Below are 24,356 nucleotides of genomic sequence, written 5' to 3' on the forward strand. Positions count from 1 at the left end.
GTGAAAGTGGTATGAATGAAGTAGGTGGACTGTGTCTCCAGCGAGAAAAAAAGAGTCAGCTTTTTATTTGGCCCTAAAGGGGGGGGGGGGGGGGGGGCGGGCAACGGGGGAGTGGGAGGAACCTGAAGAGTTGCCTGCACATTTCATTGAGAACTCGGAAAGCAGCAGGTTAACATCTATGAACTGAGCGCTCTTGATCACTTTTGCTATCTTTCTGCTGGATTTACAACTTTTCTTTGCCGAGGATATTTATTTATATATATATATATTTTTTTTTAGACAACATCTGGAGTATACCAAACTGCGGATCTATGCGCACCCTACGTGGGAGTCAACGACGTTTGTGAAGCTGAACAGGAGGAATGTATCGTTTCTTTGTGAAACTAACATTTCTGATTCCTGCGATCGTCATCTCACAAGGTAAAGAAAGAAAATGCTTCTTAGACGTGTGTTGCAGAGAATGAGAGATGAACGCTGCAGAGCATGACTGAGGAGCAAATTAACTGGAACAATTGAAAGCAGACCTTAAAGACGTAACTGAATATTCAATAATTCAAATGTTTGTTATTGGGCGATTTTTTCAACTTGTTATGTATAAAAATAGAACTTAGGCATAACAGCCTTTTCATCTTAGTAACCCTTTCAATAACTTTTTGTGAGTTATTAAGGAGAGTTTCTTGGTCGTGGGAATTACTTCACTACAAGTGCAGGAGCCAAGCTCTGTGGTGCGTTTGGCTGCTGACTTCTCAAGTGCACGCTTGTTAAAGTGAGGCTATTCTACACGAGTTAACTGTTTAATGTGTCCACACTATTGTAATGTAATATATTCTGTACTTTATAATACAACGATTACATATTAGAAAGGTCTTACGTGGACGAAAACGCATGGTTTTAAAAGTTTGGCAATTTTCTCTAAGAGTCATATTTTTGGGCCTGAATAAAGTTTCATTCTAATAGTTCTGAGAACCGGTTTTAGAGGGATAATTGAAGCTGCTGTGTGTGATGGTGCAGGGGGACGCTGGGGTGTGTGGGGGGGGCACCTTTTGTCTGCATGTGTGGGAGAGTGTTGTGAGTGAGGGGGGGTCGAGGAGGCGCTGTACCCGTCTGCCGGTAAACAATGCCCGAGGAGAGTGTTTTATGGCTCGTGCTGGACTCTGATTTCTTTTGTTCCGCATCTGAGCCCCGCAGCTGCTGCGCTTTCCCCGCAAAAGCGTGCCCCCCCCTCCTCCAAATAAAAGCCACGCAACACGCGCTCTAATGCCTTGACCGATGTCCACAACAGGCTTCCTTCCCAACCAATATCCCCAACGGATGACTGTGTAACAAATCAATTAAAGATCAGCTTGAGCACGTGTGTGTCCACATAAAAAAAAGGAAAAAAGAAATTCCTGTGAATAAAGATGAATTAAATAATTTCACTTATGAATAATTCCCTGATTTGAGCTAATCCCTTTATTAATCCCAACAGCTAGTTGAACAGTACAGATGGTTGATATATGCCCTGCATTCTGACGTCATGTTTTGCAATGTTTTTAATAAACATTTTTGTACTCAACAGGTCTAAAATGCTCCCTACCCACTGAATCATGCCTGAATGGAGGATGGTGTGAAGCCACCTCCAATGGAAACGGAGAATGCAAGTAAGTAATCAAAAAAAACAACAACAACCCAACATCAGCAAGATGTGATGCAGCAGATGTTGCTCTGTAGACCATCACTGAGCATTGGTGCTTCCTCCCTCATTTGTGTGTACCCCATGTTTAGGCATGTTTTTGAATTTGAGCAGCCTTTGAAGTGCAGTGTAGTGTAATTTCTGGTACTTGAAAGTGCTTTTTGGTTAAATAAGAAAAGGGGCCACATATTCCTCCTTTCATTCCAGCTTTTGAGCGGGCCCCTGTACCCAGCAACCAGGGGCCTAGAGGTTTTTCTTTTTTTAATCTGCACTGGTGTGTGCAACAGTACCCCGTCAGGAGCAGCATTTCTCTGCAGTATACTGCACACTTTCCCCAGAAAAGAAAAGAGTGAAGAAATAAAAAAAACATAGTTCCAAGAGCTGTAGTTGGACAAAGCCGCTTCATTCACACATGCACGCGCACACACACACACATCAATAGGCCCCGTTAATGAATGCAAGACCCCAAGCAAAGTGAGAGGACGCGTCCAGTCCTAAATCTTGTTTTTCTGCCTTTTCATGGACGACAGCTGGGGCTCGCCTGCCGCCCGTCACCCATTGTCCTGCAGTCAGAATAATGCTGTGTGACTAATCTGAGTGGGGCTCCCCATCATGCCACAGCCACCCCAAACACCACAACACACACCAAACCCCTGCCATAACCCCACCTCCCCCTTCTTCAACCCCCTCCCCATCTCCAAAAGGCTTGTCTCCTGCTTTCTGAATGGTTACATCCCCCCTCTACCTCCAACCCCAGCCTCACCCGCTTATGATCTCCATTAGAAGCCAGATGGCTGTGAAATGTAATTGGATTGGATGTCAAGAGAGTGAGATTAATTGGAATAAAGTGCAGAAATTTGAAGGCAAACAAGTGGGAACAGACAGGGAGGCAGATTGTGGGCAGTTTGTTTGGGATGGACTCATGTTAATGGTTTGTGGGTGAGAAACCTAATATGGTAACATATTTCCATTTAAGCTAACCTGCATTTAGGTTAATTATCATACTAATTCACCTTTAATCTTCTTGTGCAAGAAGACAAATGGTAAGGTGAAATTTGGATCCTTTTGGAAGTAAGGAAGGACAAACATTTTTCAAACTTTTGAGCACTCTATCATCTATCTGTAAAGGGAATCAGGGGTGGCCTGGTTTACCCTGAAGGCATCTTGGTCATGGCAGGCGCTTCCCTGGTCTGTAGAGAACAAGGGGGAGCTAATCAAGAGCCCATGCTGCTAGCCCGAGGCTCACCAATTCACAATATCTAATCTGCACACTCCACACACACACACAGACCCCCACACGTGTGCACACACTGAAACTCTCCCTCCACCCTCCTCTTCCTCCTCCACAAAGCTGTTATTGTGGTCCCCGTCTCTGCTAGGTCCAATCAAATACACACAGGATGAGAGCATCACTTTACCCACCAGTGCTCTCTTTCGCTTCCTCCCTGCCTTTCCTGCCATTAATCATTCATTCCTGCCAAACTCGGCAGCCATCAGTCAAGAGAGCAGTGGAAGATTTATCACAAGTCATTAGAGGTCAGACTATAGCAGAGGAGGAGGGGTTTTAAATCACCTTTTGTTATTTGGGGCAAACTTTTCAATTTGGGAATTTATTTTGACATAGGTGGAAAGTCACACAAAATTAAATATGGGGGGGGGCACATTTAATTTCCCAACCTCAATATATGTGGCATATGTGGTAATTAAAGATACCAGTGAGTCATGTTGTGCATTGCTTACACATTGTTCTGTGTGGCAGTGTGTAAGCATAAGGTGACACAGATTTCAGTGGTACGGTACATTTAAATCCTCTTTTAGAACTGTTCCCACGAGTGTGAGAACAGAGAGTGAAATCACATGTTGGCATAGAGAACAGGGTTAGGCTTGGTGTAAACTGTGGTAATCAGATGTCTTATGGATGGGTTTAGTGGGATTAAATCCATGTTGAAACAAAACTGATATCCCTTAGCCCCTTCCTGCAAGAAAGAATGTTTTCTGTCCTTCATGGTTCTAAAATTAGTCACCCTTAATTAAAAAAAAATATTTTCAGTCGGCCTATGGATCAATCTTGGAAAGAAGAACCAGGAGTCATCAAGATGAAGTAAAGATGTAACAAAAAATAAGCAGCATACAGCCACTGCTATCTTTGGTTTGTTTGGTTGGCGAAAATAAGTTAGTTGTGTATTTGACTTGTTTTTTAGGTGTGTTTAATGGTTTTATGTTAACAATTATTTTGGGACTTTGACATTTGCATAAAAAAGCAAGCAATTCCCAAAAATGTAGCTTGGAAGTGCAAAGGTTGTATGTCGTTATCTTGTCTAATGTGAGTCTCTTGTGCCTTTGAGGGTTACTATGTTTACTTTCTTTAAATCATATTTCTCCACAGATGAATTCATAAAAGGAGAATGCCTAAGTCTGGGGGAAATCTGAGTGTCTAGACAGTAGAGGTGTACTTCACTTTGTGGTAATGGTAGTGATGACTCGGAAACAAAAACTAGCTGCTGTTTTGGGGAAGCACGTCGGTATAAGCGAAGTAAGAGGTTATCTGAAGGCCGGGGCCTTCCTGTTTCCCATGGTGCTGTTGTCGTCTTGTTCTGAAGGCAGCTTAAAAATGTGTCGGGGCACAGCATTGCGTGAGTCAAATTTAGTTTCCATTTGTGACACAGTTATGAGGGCACACAGAGGTTGAAAGGTTGTTGCCCTCAATCCTGCCGTTGCATGACTGAGTGCCTGTAGATGCTTGTTTGCTGAAATAGACACTGTTTTGGTCTGAGGTGAATGTTAATAATAAACCCAGAAAACATCTCAACTGTCTCGTTACATGCTTGTAATGCTGCAAGACGTCTGACAGAAATAGACTCGAGGCAGAAAGTTGACTGAAAGTCTGCTGTGGTTGGTGAAGGCAGGCCTTGCACAGAGATGTTTGGAGTTGCATATTGATGATAAAATGTCGGCCGTCTAGAGCACCACTAAAAAGATGTTCCACTCTCTCTTGAGGAATGCTGCTCTTCATTTGTCCTCCTATAGGATTACCAAGCAGGTCTCTGTTAAGGCTTAGCTTCGTGTGGGCTTATAACGAATCAGGAGCACCGCTGGGTCAAGTGTGCCTGCTGGTGTTGGGCTTTTATTGGGGTTTAAGTTGTAAGGCTGCCACTCCCTTGGTTGGGCCCATTCCCAGGATGCCAGGGCCCCTTCAATAGAGCAATGAATGAAGATGGTGTGAGACAACACTTTCAGTTTTCTGTCTCAAAAACAACCACAAGAGGCTACCGTAGATAGAAAACGTTAACATGTCTACATTTATTTCCATACATCTTGACAGGGGCCTCTCTGTGGACTTGGGATTCATCAGGATCAGTAGAGTCTGGAGATCCTCAAAGCGGGTCAATCAAAGCTGTGCTGTCAGTGTGAAGAGATAAGAGGCTATTTGGCTCGAGTGGGTGCTGAAAGTTCACAGGCCCAAGCAAAGGCTGTCAAATGTAGAATTTTCCAGCAGTCCAATGTTGCATCAAACATGTGACAGTGGAGTAAATGGGTTGGATGTTTCCTTATCTGTTTTTTAATGACATGCTTGACAGGAAAAGTTATCAGTTTAGTTATGTCTCATCTCCAATGTCAGCTTCAAACCAAGAATGTGGTGGGTACATACTAACCTGATTCACAGACAGAAGAAGTAGCTTAGCATGTGTTGTCAGTGATAACGTTTGTGAGACTGGCACCTGTAGGTTGGGTAAAAAATACAGCCACCAAAAGTAATCAGTAACCTGTAGAGAAAGGTGTTTTACCCACTCACTCTGTTAAAAGTTGGGTGGCAGTGTCTGTTGACTGGCATTTTGTGTGTGTGATAGAGATTTTGTTGTCATTAGTCAAGCAGGTGCTCCTTCCTTGTCTGACCCTCATAAATCCTTTCCCCCTTGGACCTTTTAGTGAGCTAGACAGAGTCACAATCATTTTGAACTCCTTTCTGTGAGGCCTGGAACTATAGCGGGTTTTTTTTCTTATATAAAACTCAATCAATAATGTATTTTTTCATAAAGCCCAACACTATTACACAAGTGAGCAAGCACTTGGCAGCAGTGTCACAGAAAAGCTTTCGTCTAACAGGCAGAAATTTCCACAAGAACCAGACTGATTTTCGGAGGGCCATATGCTGTCACTGGCTTTGTTGTGAAATTGGGACTGAACATTTTCAGTCCAAATAAAAAGAATTGAGAGACAGATTAAAAGAATAATAAGAAATCATTAAGTGGCTTAACAACATCATTTCTTCTAAGGTTATTGTTTTACTGTTTTATCAAGCCTTTGTGTTCTGGTAAAGTGACCATCATTCACATGGTGGGAGTACAGAGCCTAACACAAAGCACATTTCTCATTTCCTCCATCAGAGCATCACTGTTCTGTTTTTGGTGTTACTAACAGATGTGTACGCCAGAGGTCAGACCTCAGCTAATGATTACACACATTCAAAGGAGTATCAGCTCACAAGACAACATAAATGGATGGGAAAGGACTAATGGACAAATGGTCACTTATAAGAGAAAAAGGAGGAGAGACTGTTAAGTGGTATTAGACATAATTGAGATGGTGGTGTTTGTTTGTTTGACTCGGGTATAAAAGTGTGGAATAAACGTAGAGGGTGTTAAAGTCATACACGCATGATTACTGTACGCCCGTGTCAGCCATTTACATAACTTTCCACAGCAGTGGCATTTCCAGAGCACAGTGTGATTGGCTTTGTGTCGCAACATAAAGTCATCCCTGAAATGGCAGATGGTAGATCAGGCCCAGCGGGGGAGAGAAGGCAAAGAGGCCGTCCCACAGTCACAAAAGTGTTTGGGGTCAGAGATCAGGGAAGCATCTGCTCCGGCCTGAGGGGACATTGCAGCGCCGGGAGAGACCTGTTGCCGTGGTGTGTGCTGCTTGGCTTTTCAGCATGTGGGTGGATCTTTATCTTCGAGTGGGCTGACTTCAGGACAAAGAGGATCTATTACAGTTAGTAAAGGTGGAATTACACACACATGGGTGCACACACCACTACATCTGTTTCATTATACCTCAGAAAATAGTGTGTGGATTTGAGGCCGAATCAGTTCATCAGCTAGGTGATTATTCTGTTTCTTAATCGTAAAGTGAAAAAGGAAGCAGGGAAACTTCAAAGACAACCCAAATGCATTTACAATCTTCTACCAATTGCGACTGTCTGGGCCCCATGTGGAGCACAGGAGACTGTTAAAAACTCCCTGATTGGTCTCACCTAACTAAGTCAACATGGGAGATTTCAGCAGTCCCATGTGACATAAGGGGAAGACTGTTAAAAGCAAATTGCAGTGAGCTGTAAAAAGCCCTCATGGAAGAGAAACCAGAAAAGGGAGCAAAGAAAAGCTGAATGTGACCTATGATAGAAAACAAAGCAGACGAGGGGGAAGGAAAAGTCCTAAAATAGAAAATTAAAAGAGGAACAGGTAAGGAAGAGAGGAATTAAACATGGATTTTGTGGTCGGTGAAGTGGGGGTGAAGAGACAGAAGTTGCAACAGCTGACTTCACATGGGTTCTTTATGTCCCTGGAGGAGAGGTTTGGCTTGCCGGCACCCCCATCTGACAAGGGGACAGAGGGGAGGGAGTGAGGAGGAGGGATAAGGAGGGTGGAGAAGGAGGAGTCCTGTCCAACAGCTGCCTTCATTAACATGCGCACCTGCTCCCTGTGGAGATCTCAGAGGCCAACAGATGCCGTCCATTGCACATAAACACTCACGCGCTTGCACGAGTATGTACACACACTCTCACAACCCCAAATTCAAAGATAAACACTTCTGGGTGAATTTGTATTCTCAGCACATTTTCTGTGCATTTTAGATTTAATCTCAGTAAATTCTGTTCTGTTGTTTTTTTTTGTGGTAAACTGGTAAATACCAAACATTTTAAGGAAAGAGAGGCCAGTCCTCAAACTCTATTTACCCAGACATATCAAGCTATGTGACTGTAGCAGCATCTATGCTTAGTGTGGATAGGAGTGAAGCAAACACCGGCTTATGGCCAGAATACAGAGCTTCATAGAGGACATCCAGAGTCGGCACAGTCCCCTTGATCTCCAGGGTCACTGAGGATGAGTGTGGACAGCGTTGGGGCTAAAGGTAGATGGGAATGGGCTGTTACTGCTAGACTTTTCTGTTGTCCCGGCAGAGTGTGTTTTCAAGGTTTTGAGGGAGTCTAATCCAGAGAGACACACTAGAACAACATGCCGTCCCCAGTGGGACTTGCCTGGGCGGGAAACTTTAACCCTCCCCTCCTCCCAACCTCCCCTTATCCCCCCCTTTTGTTCTGCTAATTGTTCCCATGAATCAGACAGAAAAAAAGATCCTAATTTTCTAATCATTCCTGCTTCTCTGTCTACTCACAGGTGTCCCACTGACTATGTTGGAAACCGGTGCCAGTATCCAAGTCCCTGCAGCCCTTCACCCTGCAGAAATGGTGGCGAATGCCGAGCTATTTCCCATGGCAACACATTTGATTTTAAGTGTGTGTGCCGCCTGGGTTTTACCGACCGGCTATGCCTGACCCCCAACAACCATGCCTGCATGAGCTCCCCCTGTCGCAATGGGGGAACATGTGATCTCCTTACCCTCACTACATACCAGTGCCGCTGCCCACCTGGTTGGTCAGGTATGAAGATCAACATTTAATTATTCGAATAATAACTTCTTAACTTTTCTTTTCCTCAATCCAACAAAAACAATTTTGGTTAATGACTCTTTCTTTCACGTTTTGTTTTCAAGGTAAAACTTGCCAGCTCGCCAACCCATGCGCCTCCAATCCCTGCGCAAATGGCGGTCAGTGCTCAGCCTTTGATTCCACCTACATTTGCACCTGCCCTTCCGCTTTCCACGGTCAAACCTGCAAGCAGGACGTCAACGAGTGCGCCCGAACTCCGACCCCTTGCCTAAACGGTGGTGTGTGTGTGAACGAGGTAGGCTCTTACCACTGTCGCTGCCCACAAGAGTACACAGGCCAGCACTGCGAGAACACCTACCTGCCGTGCAGCCCCTCACCTTGCCAGAACGGAGGAACCTGTGTGCAGAAAGGAGACACCACCTATGATTGCAGCTGCCTTCCAGGTAACACATATACATATACAGTATAACTTAGTTGGACATGACATAATTAATACAGCACCATGATTACAAACATGCCATCATAGGTCTTCAACAAGAGTTGCATATGGCCATTGCAACAATGGAGAAAACACTTGTTTTCCAATTACATCAGCTGACCTAAAAACCAGTCTGTTGTCGTAGTAAACTCTGACTGTGTGGAATGAGTGATCTCTGGATACCTCCACCTCCCATCAGCCCCTGCCAGCCTCAACGGGCAGGATGCAGACGTTTCCTTCTGATAATAGTAGTAGCACTCCAACAATACTAAAGATACGCACATACACCCAAATGTATAGATACACACCCTATTCATGAGGTCACACACATACACAACAGACTTTTTTTGTGTGGTAGGCATCTCTGTTGTATTGGCACTCACACCTGTTGTGTAAAGCTGTGCTTAATCTGTTTGTTGATTCTCAGCAGTTGTGAAACAGTGTGTTTATATTTTGCTGTAATATCTTGTTGTCATTTGAGCTTCAGCTGCTTTTTTCGTCTGCTTGCTTTTCAACTAAAAGAGAAAGCTGTTTAGATGTGCAGATAATGAGGCACATTTTGCTTTTGTGTGTTAAAATTTAACCCATGCCATGTGTGTCTCTTGCGGGTGTCTGTGCTGGAATGTGGCTAGATTGCCAAGCTTCACGGGCACCTACAGAGCTCTGGGTTGATAGTTAATCTGACTATTCTAGCTGTAAAACACCCACTCATGCCTTTGATGTTTAAGGAGGTGGCAAGTTGGCCTGTCATCCGCAGGGCATTAAATCAATCTGACACGAGGATGTAGCAATCTTATCTTTTCCTTAAGAGCAGAAATTGATAACAAGAGGAAGAAGGTTATGATTGTTAACTAAAATTAAATGTTGCTTAATCTTTCTTGTGCTCTTTATTACGCCTCACCTCATCTCATTTTGTTATGTTGTCTCCCTTTTTCTTCAGGCTTCACAGGTCCACATTGTGAGCATAACATCGATGACTGTCCAGGCCACAACTGTCAGAACGGTGGCGTTTGTGTGGACGGTGTAAACACCTACAACTGCCAGTGCCCACCTCATTTCACAGGTGACCTTAAGCAAAGAGAAATGCCAAACTACTTATTTAGTTTAACTTTCAAATCAAATCAGAAAAAAAGTATACAGAAACCAAAGATGAACTCCTCCTAACGGTTTCCATTTTAAATACGTTCAGGTCAGTACTGCACTGAAAATGTGGACGAGTGTGAGTTGATGCCCAACGCCTGCCAAAACGGAGGGACGTGCCATGACACTCACGGCAGCTATCACTGTGTCTGTGTCAATGGATGGACGGGAGACGACTGCAGCGAGAACATTGATGATTGTGCCAGTGCTGCTTGCTACCAAGGTGCTACCTGCCATGACCGTGTTGCCTCCTTCTTCTGCGAGTGTCCCCATGGGCGCACAGGTATGACCAGCTCCAGCTCCACCAGCTAACCAGTACTTAACAGCGTTATAAATTATTAAATGCATAATATGTCCTTTATGTGGTGCTCACAGGTCTGCTGTGCCACCTTGATGATGCCTGCATCAGCAATCCATGCCAAAAGGGCTCCAATTGTGACACTAACCCAGTCAATGGTAAAGCCATCTGCACCTGCCCACCGGGTTACACTGGGTCGGCCTGCAACCTGGACATTGACGAGTGTGCCCTCGGTGAGTTCTGAAAACAACAGCGTCATGCTTCTGTAATTCTATTATGCCTTGTGATCAAATACTACAACAACCTTTCCTCTAAATTTGTAGGTGCCAACCCATGTGAACATGGTGGTCGCTGCCTTAACACCAAAGGCTCTTTCAAGTGCAAGTGTCTTCAAGGATATGAGGGACCTCGTTGTGAGATGGATGTCAATGAATGCATGTCGAATCCTTGCCATAATGATGCCACATGTCTTGACCAGATTGGGGGGTTCCACTGCATCTGTATGCCAGGTAAGTGTATTTGGTTGATACTGCAAGGTTGTGATTCTTCCAGATTTAATTAAGGAAATGAAATGGAAAATGTTGCAAACAGAAAGTCAAACAAATAACTGATAATGATAAAGCTATAGGAATTCTGCGTGGCTAAAATAGTGCTGAAACACAAAGACTAACAAAGTCCTTATTTTTGCAAACGTATTCGAATGAATGTTTTTAATTTGTGTGAAAATTTGGAAAGAAAACTAAAATATATTTAATAATTGCTACACAATGAAAAGCACAATTTTGTGCACAATAATTGGGAAATATTGGTAGTTGGGGTGGGGGATTTTTTCCCTACTTTTTAGCGTCCCATGCAAATAGGATTCCTGAATATTGCACAGAGAAAGAAAGGGGGAAGCTAAATGCATCTGAAGTTTTAGATCTTTTTTAAACTGTTGACTGTGATGAGAAAATAAACCTGACTCTGTGTCTTTGGAATTTCAGGATACGAAGGTGTGTTCTGTCACATCAACACAGACGAGTGTGCCAGCCAGCCTTGTCTCAACAATGGAAAGTGTGTTGACAAGATCAACTCCTTTCACTGCGAGTGCCCTAAAGGTGAGAAAATAATAGGAGGATGTGAAAGATGATTGAGTTAATGGAGTGAAAGAAAAAAATTATTGATTCTCTCTTTTGCCTCTTTTAACCCATTTTTGTTCACAGTGTTGGAAGCAGCCTAGGAGCTGTAAAAGAGTTGATCATTAACATAACTGTCAACAAGTAGAGCATGCCAAATATGGCTCACAGATTGAATGTAAATGATTTACTACTTCTAATAGTGTCACTGAAGTTGAGGGGTGAAGAGGGCAGGGTGGATCAGGTCGCGGGAACATTAGCATATTTGGCGGGCATGAGAGTTTGAGTTAGAGCTTAGCGCCAAAATTAGGGGGCAGGGATTGGTTTATAGCCGGTAAGCTGGAGACTATTGTGTTGTGGTTTGAAAGAAAGATTTCACTGCACAGTGAGAGCTGAGGAAGGGGGGCTGAAGTGTTATGGAATGGTTCGTTAGGACCTTTAGTGTCCTGCAGACCTTCTTCAGATGCAAATTAAGCCATCTTTCCTCCATTATCGCTTTATGCAGGTGGTAGATTCACAGAGTATAACTAGCTAAAATGTTTTTTGTTTTTTTTTACAATGCATTTGCAGGTTTCTCAGGGAATCTATGTCAGGTTGACATTGATGAGTGTGCCAGCACCCCATGCAAGAATGGAGCAAAGTGCACAGATGGTCCAAACAAGTACACCTGTGAATGTGCTGAAGGTAAATCACACAATCTAATCATATTTGAAACTTTTATCCCTTTTTTTGTTTTTTATTTCTGACAAAAATTGCCATCATGCCGTCATATTTACTTGGCTTTGGTTTTTGTCCAGGTTACACAGGTCAGCACTGTGAGACTGACATCAATGAGTGCTACTCCGACCCCTGCCACTATGGCACCTGTAAGGATGGCTTGGCTTCCTTTACTTGCTATTGTCGCCCTGGCTACACTGGCCGCCTGTGTGAGACCAACATCAATGAGTGTCTAAGCCAACCCTGCAAGAATGGTGGTACTTGTCAGGACAGGGAGAACACATATATTTGTGCCTGCCCGAAAGGAACTGCAGGTAAGACTTTGGCAAAACCCATAGATTTTTTCTCTATTTTTTCTAATTACATTTTGAGATTGTACTCCTATGGATTGCTGACTTTTGTTTCTAATTTACAGGTTTCAACTGTGAGGTTAACCTGGACGACTGTAAGAGCAAACCCTGCGATTACGGGCGGTGCATCGACAAAATCAACGGCTATGAGTGTGCATGCGAGCCGGGCTACACAGGTGAGCACTGGGTGGAGTTTACAGGTGCAGAGGGACGGTCCCCTGAGCTTTTGGAGGGGCGGGTAGGACAGGTGGCTGGCGGGTCCACTCCTGCAGAACAATGGTGTCGGATTGCCTGTGTGCTAAGAGGGGATGCGTGGGTAGAGAAAAGGAACACAGTCCCCAACCTGATACACACACAAAAACACACAAAGCACTAACTTTGTTAGCTATTTCAAAAGGCTGTGACGTTGAGCCTGTACGAGTCTGTAAGGTGATACTTTAAAAGGACAAGAGCTTGACCTTTAATCACATAGTGGATGTTTATAAGCGTCTCACAGTGTGTTAAATCCCATAAATCTCTTCACTGATTTTTTTAAATCCACCTGTAACCCAGTAGAATATAAAACTTTTTTTTTTTTTAAAACGTCTAACCCAAACAAGTGTACCACTCTTGTCTTCAACCCTTTCATGGACCCAACTGAGCCGGTTCTGACCGGTAGTGGCTGTGTGTCTATGCAAGAAAAGGGGGCAGGGAAGGACAAGTGTGTGTGTGCAGGCTTCCGTGCATCCCTCCTCCTCTTCCTCCCCTCCATCTTTTTGTGCTGATGGGGTGAGTGTGGAGGGCATGGCGGGACTGAGACACACAGGGACAGAGGACTATTGTAACTGAAGATCAGGCAGTTGGGCCCTCCCCTCCTGATTGATGAAGAGTAGAGGAGGAGGGGGCTGGGTAGGGGATCAGAAGGGGGTTTAATTGTTACTCGACTGTGTGTGAAAATGGTCTGGCCTTCTGTCCCTGTAAACAGCCCCTGGATGGGGGGTAGTGTGTGTGCGTGAGTCTGTGTGAATAGGGAGAGTAGCTCCAGCCATCAGTCCCTCTCCTGGCAGCACCTCCCCCCCTCTCAGATCCAGCAGAAACCCTCCTTCTGCCTATTCAACATGGTCCCTTTCAATCAATAGAGGAGAAGCAAAGGGGACTCTAGGGGCCACCAGGCTAGGCACACACTGAGGCTGCTACGGCTTCTGCCTGTTGAATGTTCAGGGAGTCCTTGCTGTTGGCTCTACCTATTGTCCAAAAGCCGTGCACAGCAGCTCAGCTAACAGCTTGAAAAGGCTCAGGGAATACCACACTAGAGAACAAAGTGACCAGCTGTGGGGCTTTCAAAATGGCCAGTGATGTTATTTTTCAATTCACATCGTTCAATCAAGAAATATGCTACAGGGGGTGCCCTGGTAGTTCACTTGTTTGGTTTTGATTCCAGCCCAGGCCCTTTGTTACAAGTCACCCCCCCTGTCTGTGGCTAAACTTTTTTTTTCTCTCTTCTTCTTTCATTATCAAATAAAGTTATGATAGTCAAAAACTACTGTTAAAAAAATCAAATACTCTGGATCCTCCTTAAACCAAATATCTTCTTCTTTTAGGAGCAATGTGTAACATTAACATCGATGAGTGTGCCATCAACCCCTGTCACAATGGGGGTACATGCATCGATGGCATCAACAGCTTCACCTGCCTGTGTCCAGAGGGATACAATGACGCCACCTGTCTGTCTCAGGTGGATGAGTGTGGAAGTAACCCCTGTATCCACGGGCGATGCCAGGACCTCATCAATGGGTGAGCACAGATTGAGCTTATGAGGAGCATGACTAGAGTACATATAAAATAAATAGAGCTGCATCGGAAACTTTTTTTTTGGTTTTGTTTGCGATTTAGCTACAAATGTACGTGTGACTCTGGCTGGAGTGGCCCAAACTGTGACATCAACAACAATGAGTGTGAGTCCAATCCGTGCATGAATGGGGGAACCTGCAAGGACATGACCAGTGGATACCATTGCACATGCAGAGTTGGCTTTACTGGTAAGTTAAAATCTCTTTTTTGTGGTGCTCACTAGTGAGTGATTGTGAGCCTTGTCAGCCTGTATCTAACCACAGTGTGTTCTCTAATCCCGCCACTGTAGGACCTAACTGTCAAACTAACATCAATGAGTGTGCCTCCAACCCCTGCCTCAACCAGGGCACCTGCATCGATGATGTGGCCGGATACAAGTGCAACTGTTTGCTGCCCTACACTGGTACGACATGTTACTGATAATTTCATTTGAAGGATCAGACTACTTGCTGGTTTGCTTGATCTTGGTGGCTGCTAACTCAGTTGTTTGCATATATGTTCTGAAAATGTAAAGATATTCTTCCACAATCCACACAGATGGCTTATCCTGTCCTGTTTTTTGTTGTTTAAGAAAAGATCAACCAGTGGCACATAAAAGGGTTGCCTGTTCTTGGTATTTCTATACGGAGAGATTAGCCCGTCTGCTTTGGAATAACAGTACACTACGTGTGTGTGTGTATGTGCATGTTTTGGAATAACATGCCTCAAAAGGCGTGTATAGGCAGGAGAACTGGAGCCGGCTGCAAGCCCAGTTCCAACTTCCTGTTTCCTGTCTGTGATCAAACAATAGCAGGAAACAGGGAGGCCTTTCCTGTTTGGCTCAGTCGTCATGGAAATGGATAAGGAAATTGAATGGAAACTGGGATTTATGTCACTATTGAATTTTAAACTTTTGCAAGGGTCTGAAAACCTAAATGGTGTTTTGTTGTTTTGTGTTAAAGTCTGTAGCAGTTGCTTCATATTACTAGTGTAATGCAAACAGTGGTTGTACTCTTCTGCCACCAGGTGAAAATTGTGAGACCCTACTGGCACCCTGCAGCCCCAGACCCTGTAAAAATGGTGGCGTATGTAAGGAGGCAGAAGACTACCAAAGCTTTTCCTGCATCTGCCCTGAAGGGTGGCAAGGTATGAATTCATTGATCACTCCTATTGTCCCCTGTGCAATGCATACTGATCTGTAAATAAATATACAATGCATCCACTTGTAATTGTGATTAACTATCTTATACTTCTCCTAAAGGTCAAACATGTGAAATCGATATCAACGAATGTGTGAAGAGTCCATGCCGCAATGGGGCTATTTGTCATAATACCATGGGTGGCTACCAGTGCAAGTGCCAGCCAGGTTACACTGGCCAAAAGTGTGAGACAGACACTGACGACTGCAAACCAAGTAAGGCATAGATTTGATGCAAGTTCTGAAATTGTCTATCTTTATAAATGCTGAATAAACTTTAATTTAACTTCCTCTTTTCTGTGTTTCAGATCCCTGCAGTAACGGTGGTTTGTGCCGCGATGGAGTCAACACGTTCACATGTACATGTCTGCCTGGTTTTCGTGGGGGCAGATGCGAGCAGGACATAAATGAGTGTGAGAGTAACCCCTGCAGGAATGGTGCCAACTGTACTGACTGTGTCAACAGCTACACCTGCACCTGCCCAACTGGCTTCAGTGGAATCAACTGTGAAATCAACACCAACGACTGCACTGACAGGTAGTTCACGTTCTCAAAAAACTGTCTGAACTAATAAAAGATAATTGACCAAAAGCACGAGTTATGATTTTATAACACAATTCTTTTCCTGTGATTCTTCAGCTCTTGCTTCAACGGGGGGACTTGCATGGACGGAATCAATGCGTTCACCTGCCTGTGTTTACCTGGATTCACTGGCAGCTACTGCCAATATGATATCAATGAGTGTGACTCCAAACCATGCCTCAATGGAGGATCTTGTCTTGACAGTTATGGGACATACAAATGCACCTGTCCTCATGGTTACACTGGAATCAATTGTCAGGTAAAATAAAATAATCATTTTTTTCATACTGATTGTACTTGATCTGTGTTGTTTTCATGCTTTCTGCCCCATATGTGTAGTTGTACTCAAGTGTTTTCTGTTTCCCTGTTAGAATCTTGTGCGCTGGTGTGATTCATCCCCCTGTAAAAATGGAGGCACATGCTGGCAGCAGGGAGCCTCTTACACATGCCAGTGTCAGACTGGATGGACTGGCCTTTATTGTGACATCCCCAGTGTGTCTTGTGAAGTTGCAGCAAAACGTCAAGGTATAACCCGCCTGTCACTTTATTCTCATCCGCATAATGGAGCGTTATTATTTAAATTAGGCTTAAAATGACATTTTGTAATTTTATTAATTCTGTATTTCCCTCCTTGTCAATTTCAGGGGTGGAGGTGGCTCACCTGTGCAGGAACTCAGGCCAATGTCTAGATGCTGGAAACACACATTACTGCCGCTGCCAGGCTGGCTACACTGGGAGTTACTGCCAGGAACAAGTGGATGAGTGTTCACCAAATCCTTGCCAGAATGGAGCTGTCTGTACTGATTATCTGGGAGGCTACAGTTGTGAGGTAGGTTATTCCAACAGATTTAATCTCTTGATATGATGAATGATGATCTGATTGATGAGACTTGCTGACAAAAATGTATTTGAAAAATGTCATACAACTCTTATATATTTTTCTTTTTACTTGAAAAGTGTGTCCCTGGATACCATGGTGTGAACTGCTCCAAAGAGATCAACGAATGTCAGTCACAGCCATGTCAAAATGGAGGCACTTGCATTGACCTCATCAACACATACAAGTGCTCCTGCCCCAGAGGAACACAAGGTACATCCCTGCAAAGTGTTTTTACATTCACACCTGCAATGAAACACAAGCTTGGTAATAACATGGCTTCTTAACTTGTTAGGCGTCCACTGTGAGATCAATTTGGATGACTGCACCCCTTCCACTGACCCACTGACCAATGAGCCAAAGTGCTTCAACAACGGCCGTTGTGTGGACCGCATAGGAGGATACCAGTGTGTGTGCCCAGCAGGATATGTAGGCGAGCGCTGTGAAGGTGATGTTAATGAGTGTCTGTCAGACCCCTGTGACCCAAGAGGGTCATACAACTGCATTCAGCTCACCAACAGCTACCGTTGTGAATGTCGCACTGGATATACAGGTACTAATGGGCATCAAGCAGCACATAAAAATTTACAGCAGTATGACTCCTTGAAGTGTCTTTATGGTGTACAAATGCTGACAAGTGGATGTGGCCTCTGTCTACCAGGTCAGCGTTGTGACAAAGTGTTTGATGGCTGCAAAGGAAGACCCTGCAGGAATGGAGGAACATGTGCTGTTGCCAGCAATACACCTCATGGTTTCATCTGCAAATGTCCACCTGTGAGTAAAGCTTGGTTGTTTACAAATGTTTTTACAATTGCTTTTTTTTAATATGTATAGTACAATTATCTTAACCTCTGTCATTTTTTGTCCTTCCAGGGCTTCACTGGTTCTTCTTGCGAATATGACTCTCGCTCCTGTGGGAGTCTGAATTGCAGGAACGGAGGCACATGTGTCTCAGGCCACCTTGGCCCACGCTGTTTGTGTCCAGCAACATTCACTGGGCCTGAGTGCCAGACCCCCACTGACAGCCTCTGCATCTCAAACCCCTGCTACAATGGTGGAACATGCCAGATCACCCCAGAAGTTCCATTTTTCCAATGTAGCTGCCCCAGCAATTTCAATGGCCTGCTTTGCCATATCCTGGACTATTCCTTTGTGGGAGGTTTTGGCCGGGACATCACCCCACCTCCGAAAGTTGAAGTGAGCTGCGAGATTCCTCAATGTGACGAATGGGCAGGAAACCACATCTGTGACTCACTCTGCAACAACCATGCCTGTGGATGGGATGGAGGAGACTGCTCACTTAATTTTGACGATCCGTGGCAAAACTGCTCTGCAGCTTTGCAGTGTTGGCGCTACTTCAACGATGGGAAGTGTGACGGCCAGTGCAACAGTCCTGGATGTCTTTATGATGGTTTTGATTGTCAGGGGCAGGAAGGACAATGCAAGTAAGTATACAAACAGAGAAAGAGAATTTTGGGGGCTTCTTGGAGAATTGCAAATAACAGTACTAACCAAATGTCCTTCCTTTCTTTTAGCCCACTCTATGACCAGTACTGCAAGGACCACTATGCAGACGGTCACTGTGATCAAGGCTGCAACAATGCAGAATGCGAATGGGACGGTCTGGACTGTGCCAATAATATGCCAGAGAAGCTGGCAGATGGTCACTTAGTTCTGGTGGTCCATATTCCCCCGGAACCTCTTAAAAATCGTTCTTCAACCTTCCTCAGAGAGCTCAGCAGTGTTCTTCACACAAATGTAGTCTTCCGCCGTGATGCCAAAGGAGAACCAATGATCTTCCCATACTATGGCAATGAACAGGACCTTGTGAAACATAACGTGCTGAAACGCTCTGCAGATGGCTGGCCTGAGTGGGCTTCTGTTCCAGCCAATGTTTTGGGCCAAATGAAGGAGAGTGTGTCTGCCATAGTCACCCCTCGGAAGCGCAGGGAACTAGATCCCTTGCAAATCAAAGGGTAAGCGCTAGTGTATCCCTTTGAGGAGAATTTATCCATACACACATACATTATGTAAAGCATAAAAAGTCAATACTAGGAATAAATAAATGTACCAAATGTTAATATAACTCTCCATTTCCTCTCAGATCTATTGTGTATCTAGAGATTGACAACCGTCAGTGCTACCAGCAGTCAAGTGAATGTTTCCAGAGTGCCACTGATGTCGCTGCGTTCCTTGGAGCACTGGCTTCAAGTGGGAATCTAAATGTCCCCTACATTGAAGCTGTCACCAGTGCGTAACTTACCACAACCCTTAAATACAATACATACTTCTAAAATACAGTGTTTTCAGTGTGTTAAAAAATGATCGCCAAGTTAATATCCTGAGTAACACATGATTTTTTACTATCTCTAAGGTGTGAGACCTGCCAACTCTGGTCCAGAGCTCTACCCCATGTACGTTGTCTTCCTTGGTTTGGCTGCGTTGGGTTTTGTCTGCCTTGGAGTTCTGGTGTCCCGCAAAAGGCGTCGAGAGCACGGCCAGCTGTGGTTCCCTGAAGGATTCAAAGTGACAGAACCCAGCAAAAAGAAACGCAGAGAGCCGTTAGGAGAGGATTCTGTTGGACTTAAGTACGTGACTTGGCTACTATGTAGAACTGCAGATGGGTATTTTCTCATCCTTGTCTGTCAGTAGCACATATGAACATGATTTTTAACCTGCTTGCTCTTTCTAACAGGCCCATGAAGAACTCTGACATCAACCTTATGGATGATAATCAAAATGAATGGGATGATGAGGATCCAGACTGTAGGCGCTTTAGGGTAAGACAGATAACTAATATGAGTCAAAAAAACTTTGATTTGTTTTATTAATGTCTTCTTAGCTGCTTTGGGTGTAGTTCTGATTCTGACCTTGAGATGCTTTCTGTTTTTTAGTTTGAGGAGCAGGCTATGTTGGATTTAAGTGACCATACCGACCACAGAAAATGGACACAGCAGCATCTGGATGCAGCTGATTTGCGTATCGCTTCCATCGCTCCCACCCCTCCTCAGGGAGAGATCGAGAATGACTGCATGGATGTCAATGTCAGAGGACCAGGTTTGTACTTTGAGCTACAGAATCTACAGACATACTGTATTGATCTTCTTTCTTAATGACGACCTAATAAGATTTAGTTTTTAATCTGTAACAAATGACAGAGACATGCCTGAGCTTATTCAATAATCTCACATTCTTTTTCAGATGGTTTCACACCCCTGATGATTGCTTCCTGTAGCGGGGGAGGCCTTGAGACTGGTAATAGCGAAGAGGAAGAGGATCCCTCTGCAGAAATCATCTCTGATTTCATATACCAGGGTGCCAACCTTCACAATCAGACTGACCGCACAGGGGAGACTGCCCTCCACCTAGCCGCCCGGTATGCACGCTCTGATGCTGCCAAACGCCTGCTGGAATCCAGCGCTGATGCCAACGTTCAGGACAACATGGGCCGCACTCCACTTCATGCTGCCGTGGCTGCAGATGCACAGGGAGTGTTCCAGGTAAATGCTTCTTCTGCAGGAGTATCCCAAGTTTTCTTGGCTTCGATTTTTCGGAAAAAGTTTGTCCTGCAGCTTAAAAGCACGTAACTAAACAAGTGTTTGTCCTTTCAGATTTTAATCCGAAACCGCGCCACTGATCTTGATGCCCGAATGCACGACGGAACGACACCACTGATACTGGCAGCTCGACTGGCGGTTGATGGCATGGTGGAAGAGCTTATCAACTGCCATGCTAATGCTAATGCCACCGATGATTCTGGTACCTAATGTTGACATCATCTCTCACATTCCATAAAGATCCCTCGGTTGTTGATCTGATAATCAACCCTCTCCTTCTTCACTATCTACAGGTAAATCTGCTCTTCACTGGGCTGCAGCTGTAAACAATGTGGAGGCTGCTGTGGTGCTGCTGAAAAACGGTGCCAACAAAGACATGCAAGACAACAAGGTATGTTAAAAGATTACAATGGAGGTGTTTTATGAGTGTTAAGGCCACTGGAAACCTAACCTAACCTTCTAACTTTGTAGTATAAGGAGTAATGTAACTTTCTCTGATTTTCAAAACTATTGCACTTCACTGATGTTTAATTATACTCAACTTTGATAGAATATAATATATAACTTTTTCAAACTTAAATTCTACTGAAATGAAGACCTTTACATTTAAATATGTATGTATGTATCATAGTGTAATAATCTTTTTTTTTTTTTTTGGCTTTTAGGAAGAGACACCGCTCTTCCTTGCAGCTCGGGAAGGCAGCTTCGAAACAGCCAAAGTTCTTCTGGAGCACCTTGCCAATCGTGAGATCACTGACCATCTTGACCAGCTGCCTAGAGATATTGCCCAGGAGCGCATGCACCATGACATTGTCCACCTTCTAGATGAGTACAACATTGTCAGAAGTCCTGGGCTTCACAGCGCTCCTTTAAGCAACCCCAGCCTCTCCCCGCCTCTTTGCTCCCCTAACGATTACCTTAGCAACCTCAAACCCACCCTCTCCAACAAGAAGGTTCGCAAACTCAGCTCTGGCAAAGGAGGGAAGGATGGAGGCAAAGATAATAGAATGAAGAAGAAGAAGTCCCTGGATGGGAAGGGTAACTTGCTGGACACATCAGCCGTCCTCTCTCCGGTTGATTCCCTTGAGTCACCTCATGGCTACCTGTCTGATGTGGCCTCTCCTCCCATGACATCACCCTTTCAGCAGTCACCACCCATGTCCTTAAATCACCTACAAGGCAATGGAGACTCCCATTTGGGTCAGTTGAGCATGGGTAAAGATATGGGCTGTATGTCTTTTGACCATAACCCACCTCGTCTCTCCCACCTGCCTGTGTCCAGCCCCGGCAGTCAGAACACATCATCTATAGGTGGAAGTAGAGGAGGCCAGTGTGAGTGGGTCTCCAGGATGCACCCAGGAGTAGGCCAGCAAGGTGGCTTCACTCAAGCACCGCAAATAACCCACAACATGATGGGTCCTCTGCATGGCGTCAGCACTGCCACTCTGTCTCAGATCATGGGGTACCAGAACATGCAGACCAGCCATCTCAGTCCATCTGCACATATGATGCAACGGCAGCTCCAACACCAGAATTCCAACTCCGCCACAGTCGGACAGTCCCTCAACCAGAGCTTCCCCAACATTGAGCTGAATGGCACCGACATGCAGCAAAACAACGCTCGCTCAATGTCAATCCACACTGTAATGCCCCAGGAGACACAGATCCTCGGCACCCAGTTCCTCACCCCTCCCTCCCAGCACAGCTATTCTGGCCCCATGGACAACACACCCAATCACCAGCTACAGGTGCCTGACCACCCATTTCTAACCCCCTCCCCAGGCTCCCCGGACCAGTGGTCCAGCTCGTCCCCACATTCCAACATGTCTGACTGGTCTGAAGGTATCTCCAGCCCGCCTACAAGTATCCATTCACAGATGAATCTGATCCCAGATCAGTTTAAATAGAGACTTTTAAAATTGACAGAACTCTTTAGTGGAAAAATGATATGAAAAACAAAACATACAGAAAGAGAGTGACAAACCTTTCTCAAAACTGAACATGCTCCTTTTTTATTATCAGTTTTTATACTAACGACAAGAACAGTTTTAGTAATTTTGTATTTATTTATGTGCTTTTTTGACCTGAAATATAAAGAAGATGCTTTTATATTTATGCTTTTTAAAGGTATTTTGTTCTGTTATGTGTGAGAACCCTAGAAACTGTTTTAAAGGAGTATGTATCAGTAAAAAAAAGACTCCTTGATGTGTACACTGGCTATTTATTTGTGTCTTGTGTTGCTTTATTCACTGGATTTATTTTAATCTTTTGATGCATCAACCTTCTTAAATGTTATTTTTTTGGGATATGCATTGAGTTATGTTTGTACAGTTTTTTTTTCAGCTTTTATAGATTATTTTAAATTGTTAAGTATTAATTATATTTTAAGTTTTTTCAGTGAGGTTTTGTTACTTAACTACATTTCACTAAGTCTTATCACTGAGTCTCTGTAGATGATGATCAAATATATATTTAAAGTTTCACCTTTCATGTTGTTGCTTGCTACACTATCCTCTCTTTGCAGAACTATACAGAGGGCTGAGTTAGCTTATATTGGAGATTTGGGACCTTAAACACGGAACAAATATCCCTAATTGGTTGAGAGATGATTTTCAAAAAAGAGTGGAAAATGAATCTTAATCAACTGGAGCCTATTTTTCATTCAATTTATGGTCTTGGCTGGTGCTGAGTAATTGATTTGTGATCAGTTATGAAACAGGAATGTTTCTGTCTTTCATATTGTATCTTTAATCAGTGAGTGTGGTTACCATGTTTAACCCTTTTAAGTGTTAAATCACAGACCTGTTGTAGAAAGTTGTTACATTTGCCACAGTTAAAAATAGTGCCAGTGTGATTATTGTTTTTCCTACGAAAAGCGGTGTATTTGTGAGATTTGTTTTATAAAAAAGATTGCTCTCAAGGTGGAGAAAATTGTTTGTGAATGAAATGGGGACCTTTGTGTGTATGTGTGTGTGTTAAATGACATCAACTGCACTTTGTAAAGGAGTGTAGTAAAAGGTGTCTAAATGTCATGTTTTATAAACTAATTCTGAGACAAGAGGTTTTTAAGAAAAGATGTAATTCAAAATCAATGGTCATGCAAAGTTGTAGTTTGCAAAAAAGTATTTCCTGATTAAAAATGTATTGTAAAAATTGTCTTGATTCAATAAAAGCTGCTGTTAAGCTTAAAATTAATTACTGTTGTATTTGTATTTCTGGATTATTTTGTAACCGACAGTAAAACATTGTTTTTAGCGTCATAAATTGTAAATATTAAGCGCAGCATACACCCACAAGTTGTCATTAATATTACAGTATAAAAAAAACTCTCCTTTGTCAACCAAATGAAATTGTTGAGTTATATGATTTGCACTTTCTTTATGTCTTGTGACCAGACGATAGCTGCTGAATTCAAAAGCAGAAAAAGTAACATGAAGTGCTCGTCAACTAAAAACTGGCTAATTCTATTGAATTGGATTAATTAAAAGTTATCTTAATTTATAAACATAACAATTATATTTAATGCAACCAAAATAATAAGATACTATCTTAAACATGTTTGTTTGAAAGTTACTTAAATGCCACAAAATCAAGGACGCATTTATATTTAATACATTTTATCAGATATATTAAGTTAAATGTACAGGGCTACAGAATCATTTATTAGTGTACCTGGTCATATTGCTGTTGGTTATGTTTAACGTGATGTTTGCGTGCTGCGTGAATACAGTATAGGATTATTAAAATATGCATACTGGCTGATAATAATTGTGCCTCCCCATGCATATCATATGCCTCCCCCTAAAACTAAGGTCTGGCGACGAATCTGACCCATAGTAAGGACATAAAAGTAAAGTCATGCATATGGCGCCCTCTAGCAGCCACAATGAGGT

General features: G+C 43.6%; 1 protein-coding gene and 1 long non-coding RNA gene across 2 annotated transcripts; one reads left to right on the top strand and one right to left on the bottom strand.

Moving 5' to 3' along the window:
* Window positions 1–159: 159 nt before the first annotated feature.
* On the top strand, window positions 160–23,658 carry notch1a (notch receptor 1a). Its single transcript, XM_079364134.1, has 34 exons — window positions 160–420; window positions 1,559–1,640; window positions 8,071–8,333; window positions 8,447–8,785; window positions 9,761–9,883; window positions 10,010–10,243; window positions 10,336–10,491; window positions 10,582–10,767; window positions 11,242–11,355; window positions 11,944–12,057; window positions 12,171–12,404; window positions 12,506–12,616; window positions 14,021–14,213; window positions 14,313–14,458; window positions 14,560–14,673; window positions 15,276–15,395; window positions 15,511–15,663; window positions 15,756–15,984; window positions 16,087–16,288; window positions 16,401–16,554; window positions 16,674–16,858; window positions 16,987–17,119; window positions 17,202–17,459; window positions 17,568–17,680; window positions 17,780–18,351; window positions 18,442–18,882; window positions 19,011–19,156; window positions 19,281–19,494; window positions 19,602–19,686; window positions 19,801–19,963; window positions 20,108–20,406; window positions 20,518–20,665; window positions 20,757–20,854; window positions 21,129–23,658. Exons 1-34 carry the CDS (start codon window positions 363–365, stop codon window positions 22,368–22,370), a joined length of 7,422 nt encoding a protein of 2,473 aa, XP_079220260.1. The 5' UTR covers window positions 160–362; the 3' UTR covers window positions 22,371–23,658.
* Window positions 3,899–8,745, bottom strand: LOC306836824. The gene is made up of 3 exons (XR_013780817.1): window positions 8,701–8,745; window positions 4,971–5,071; window positions 3,899–4,863 (listed from the first exon to the last, which is right to left on the bottom strand). It is a non-coding gene; the product is annotated as an uncharacterized lncRNA (long non-coding RNA).
* Window positions 23,659–24,356: the final 698 nt, after the last annotated feature.

This window comes from Symphodus melops (assembly GCF_947650265.1).
Source record: "Symphodus melops genome assembly, chromosome: 16".
In the NCBI taxonomy this organism is placed as follows: Eukaryota; Metazoa; Chordata; class Actinopteri; order Labriformes; family Labridae; genus Symphodus; species Symphodus melops.

What these genes read in the sequence shown, in the direction of transcription:
- notch1a (XM_079364134.1), top strand. Translation starts at nt 363, where the DNA reads ATGTATCGTTTCTTTGTGAAACTAACATTTCTGATTCCTGCGATCGTC. An exon ending in TCACTGCGAGTGCCCTAAAG is followed by an intron (nt 11,356 to 11,943) that starts GTGAGAAAATAA and finishes ATGCATTTGCAG; the next exon opens with GTTTCTCAGGGAATCTATGT. An exon ending in TGCCAGGACCTCATCAATGG is followed by an intron (nt 14,214 to 14,312) that starts GTGAGCACAGAT and finishes TTTGCGATTTAG; the next exon opens with CTACAAATGTACGTGTGACT.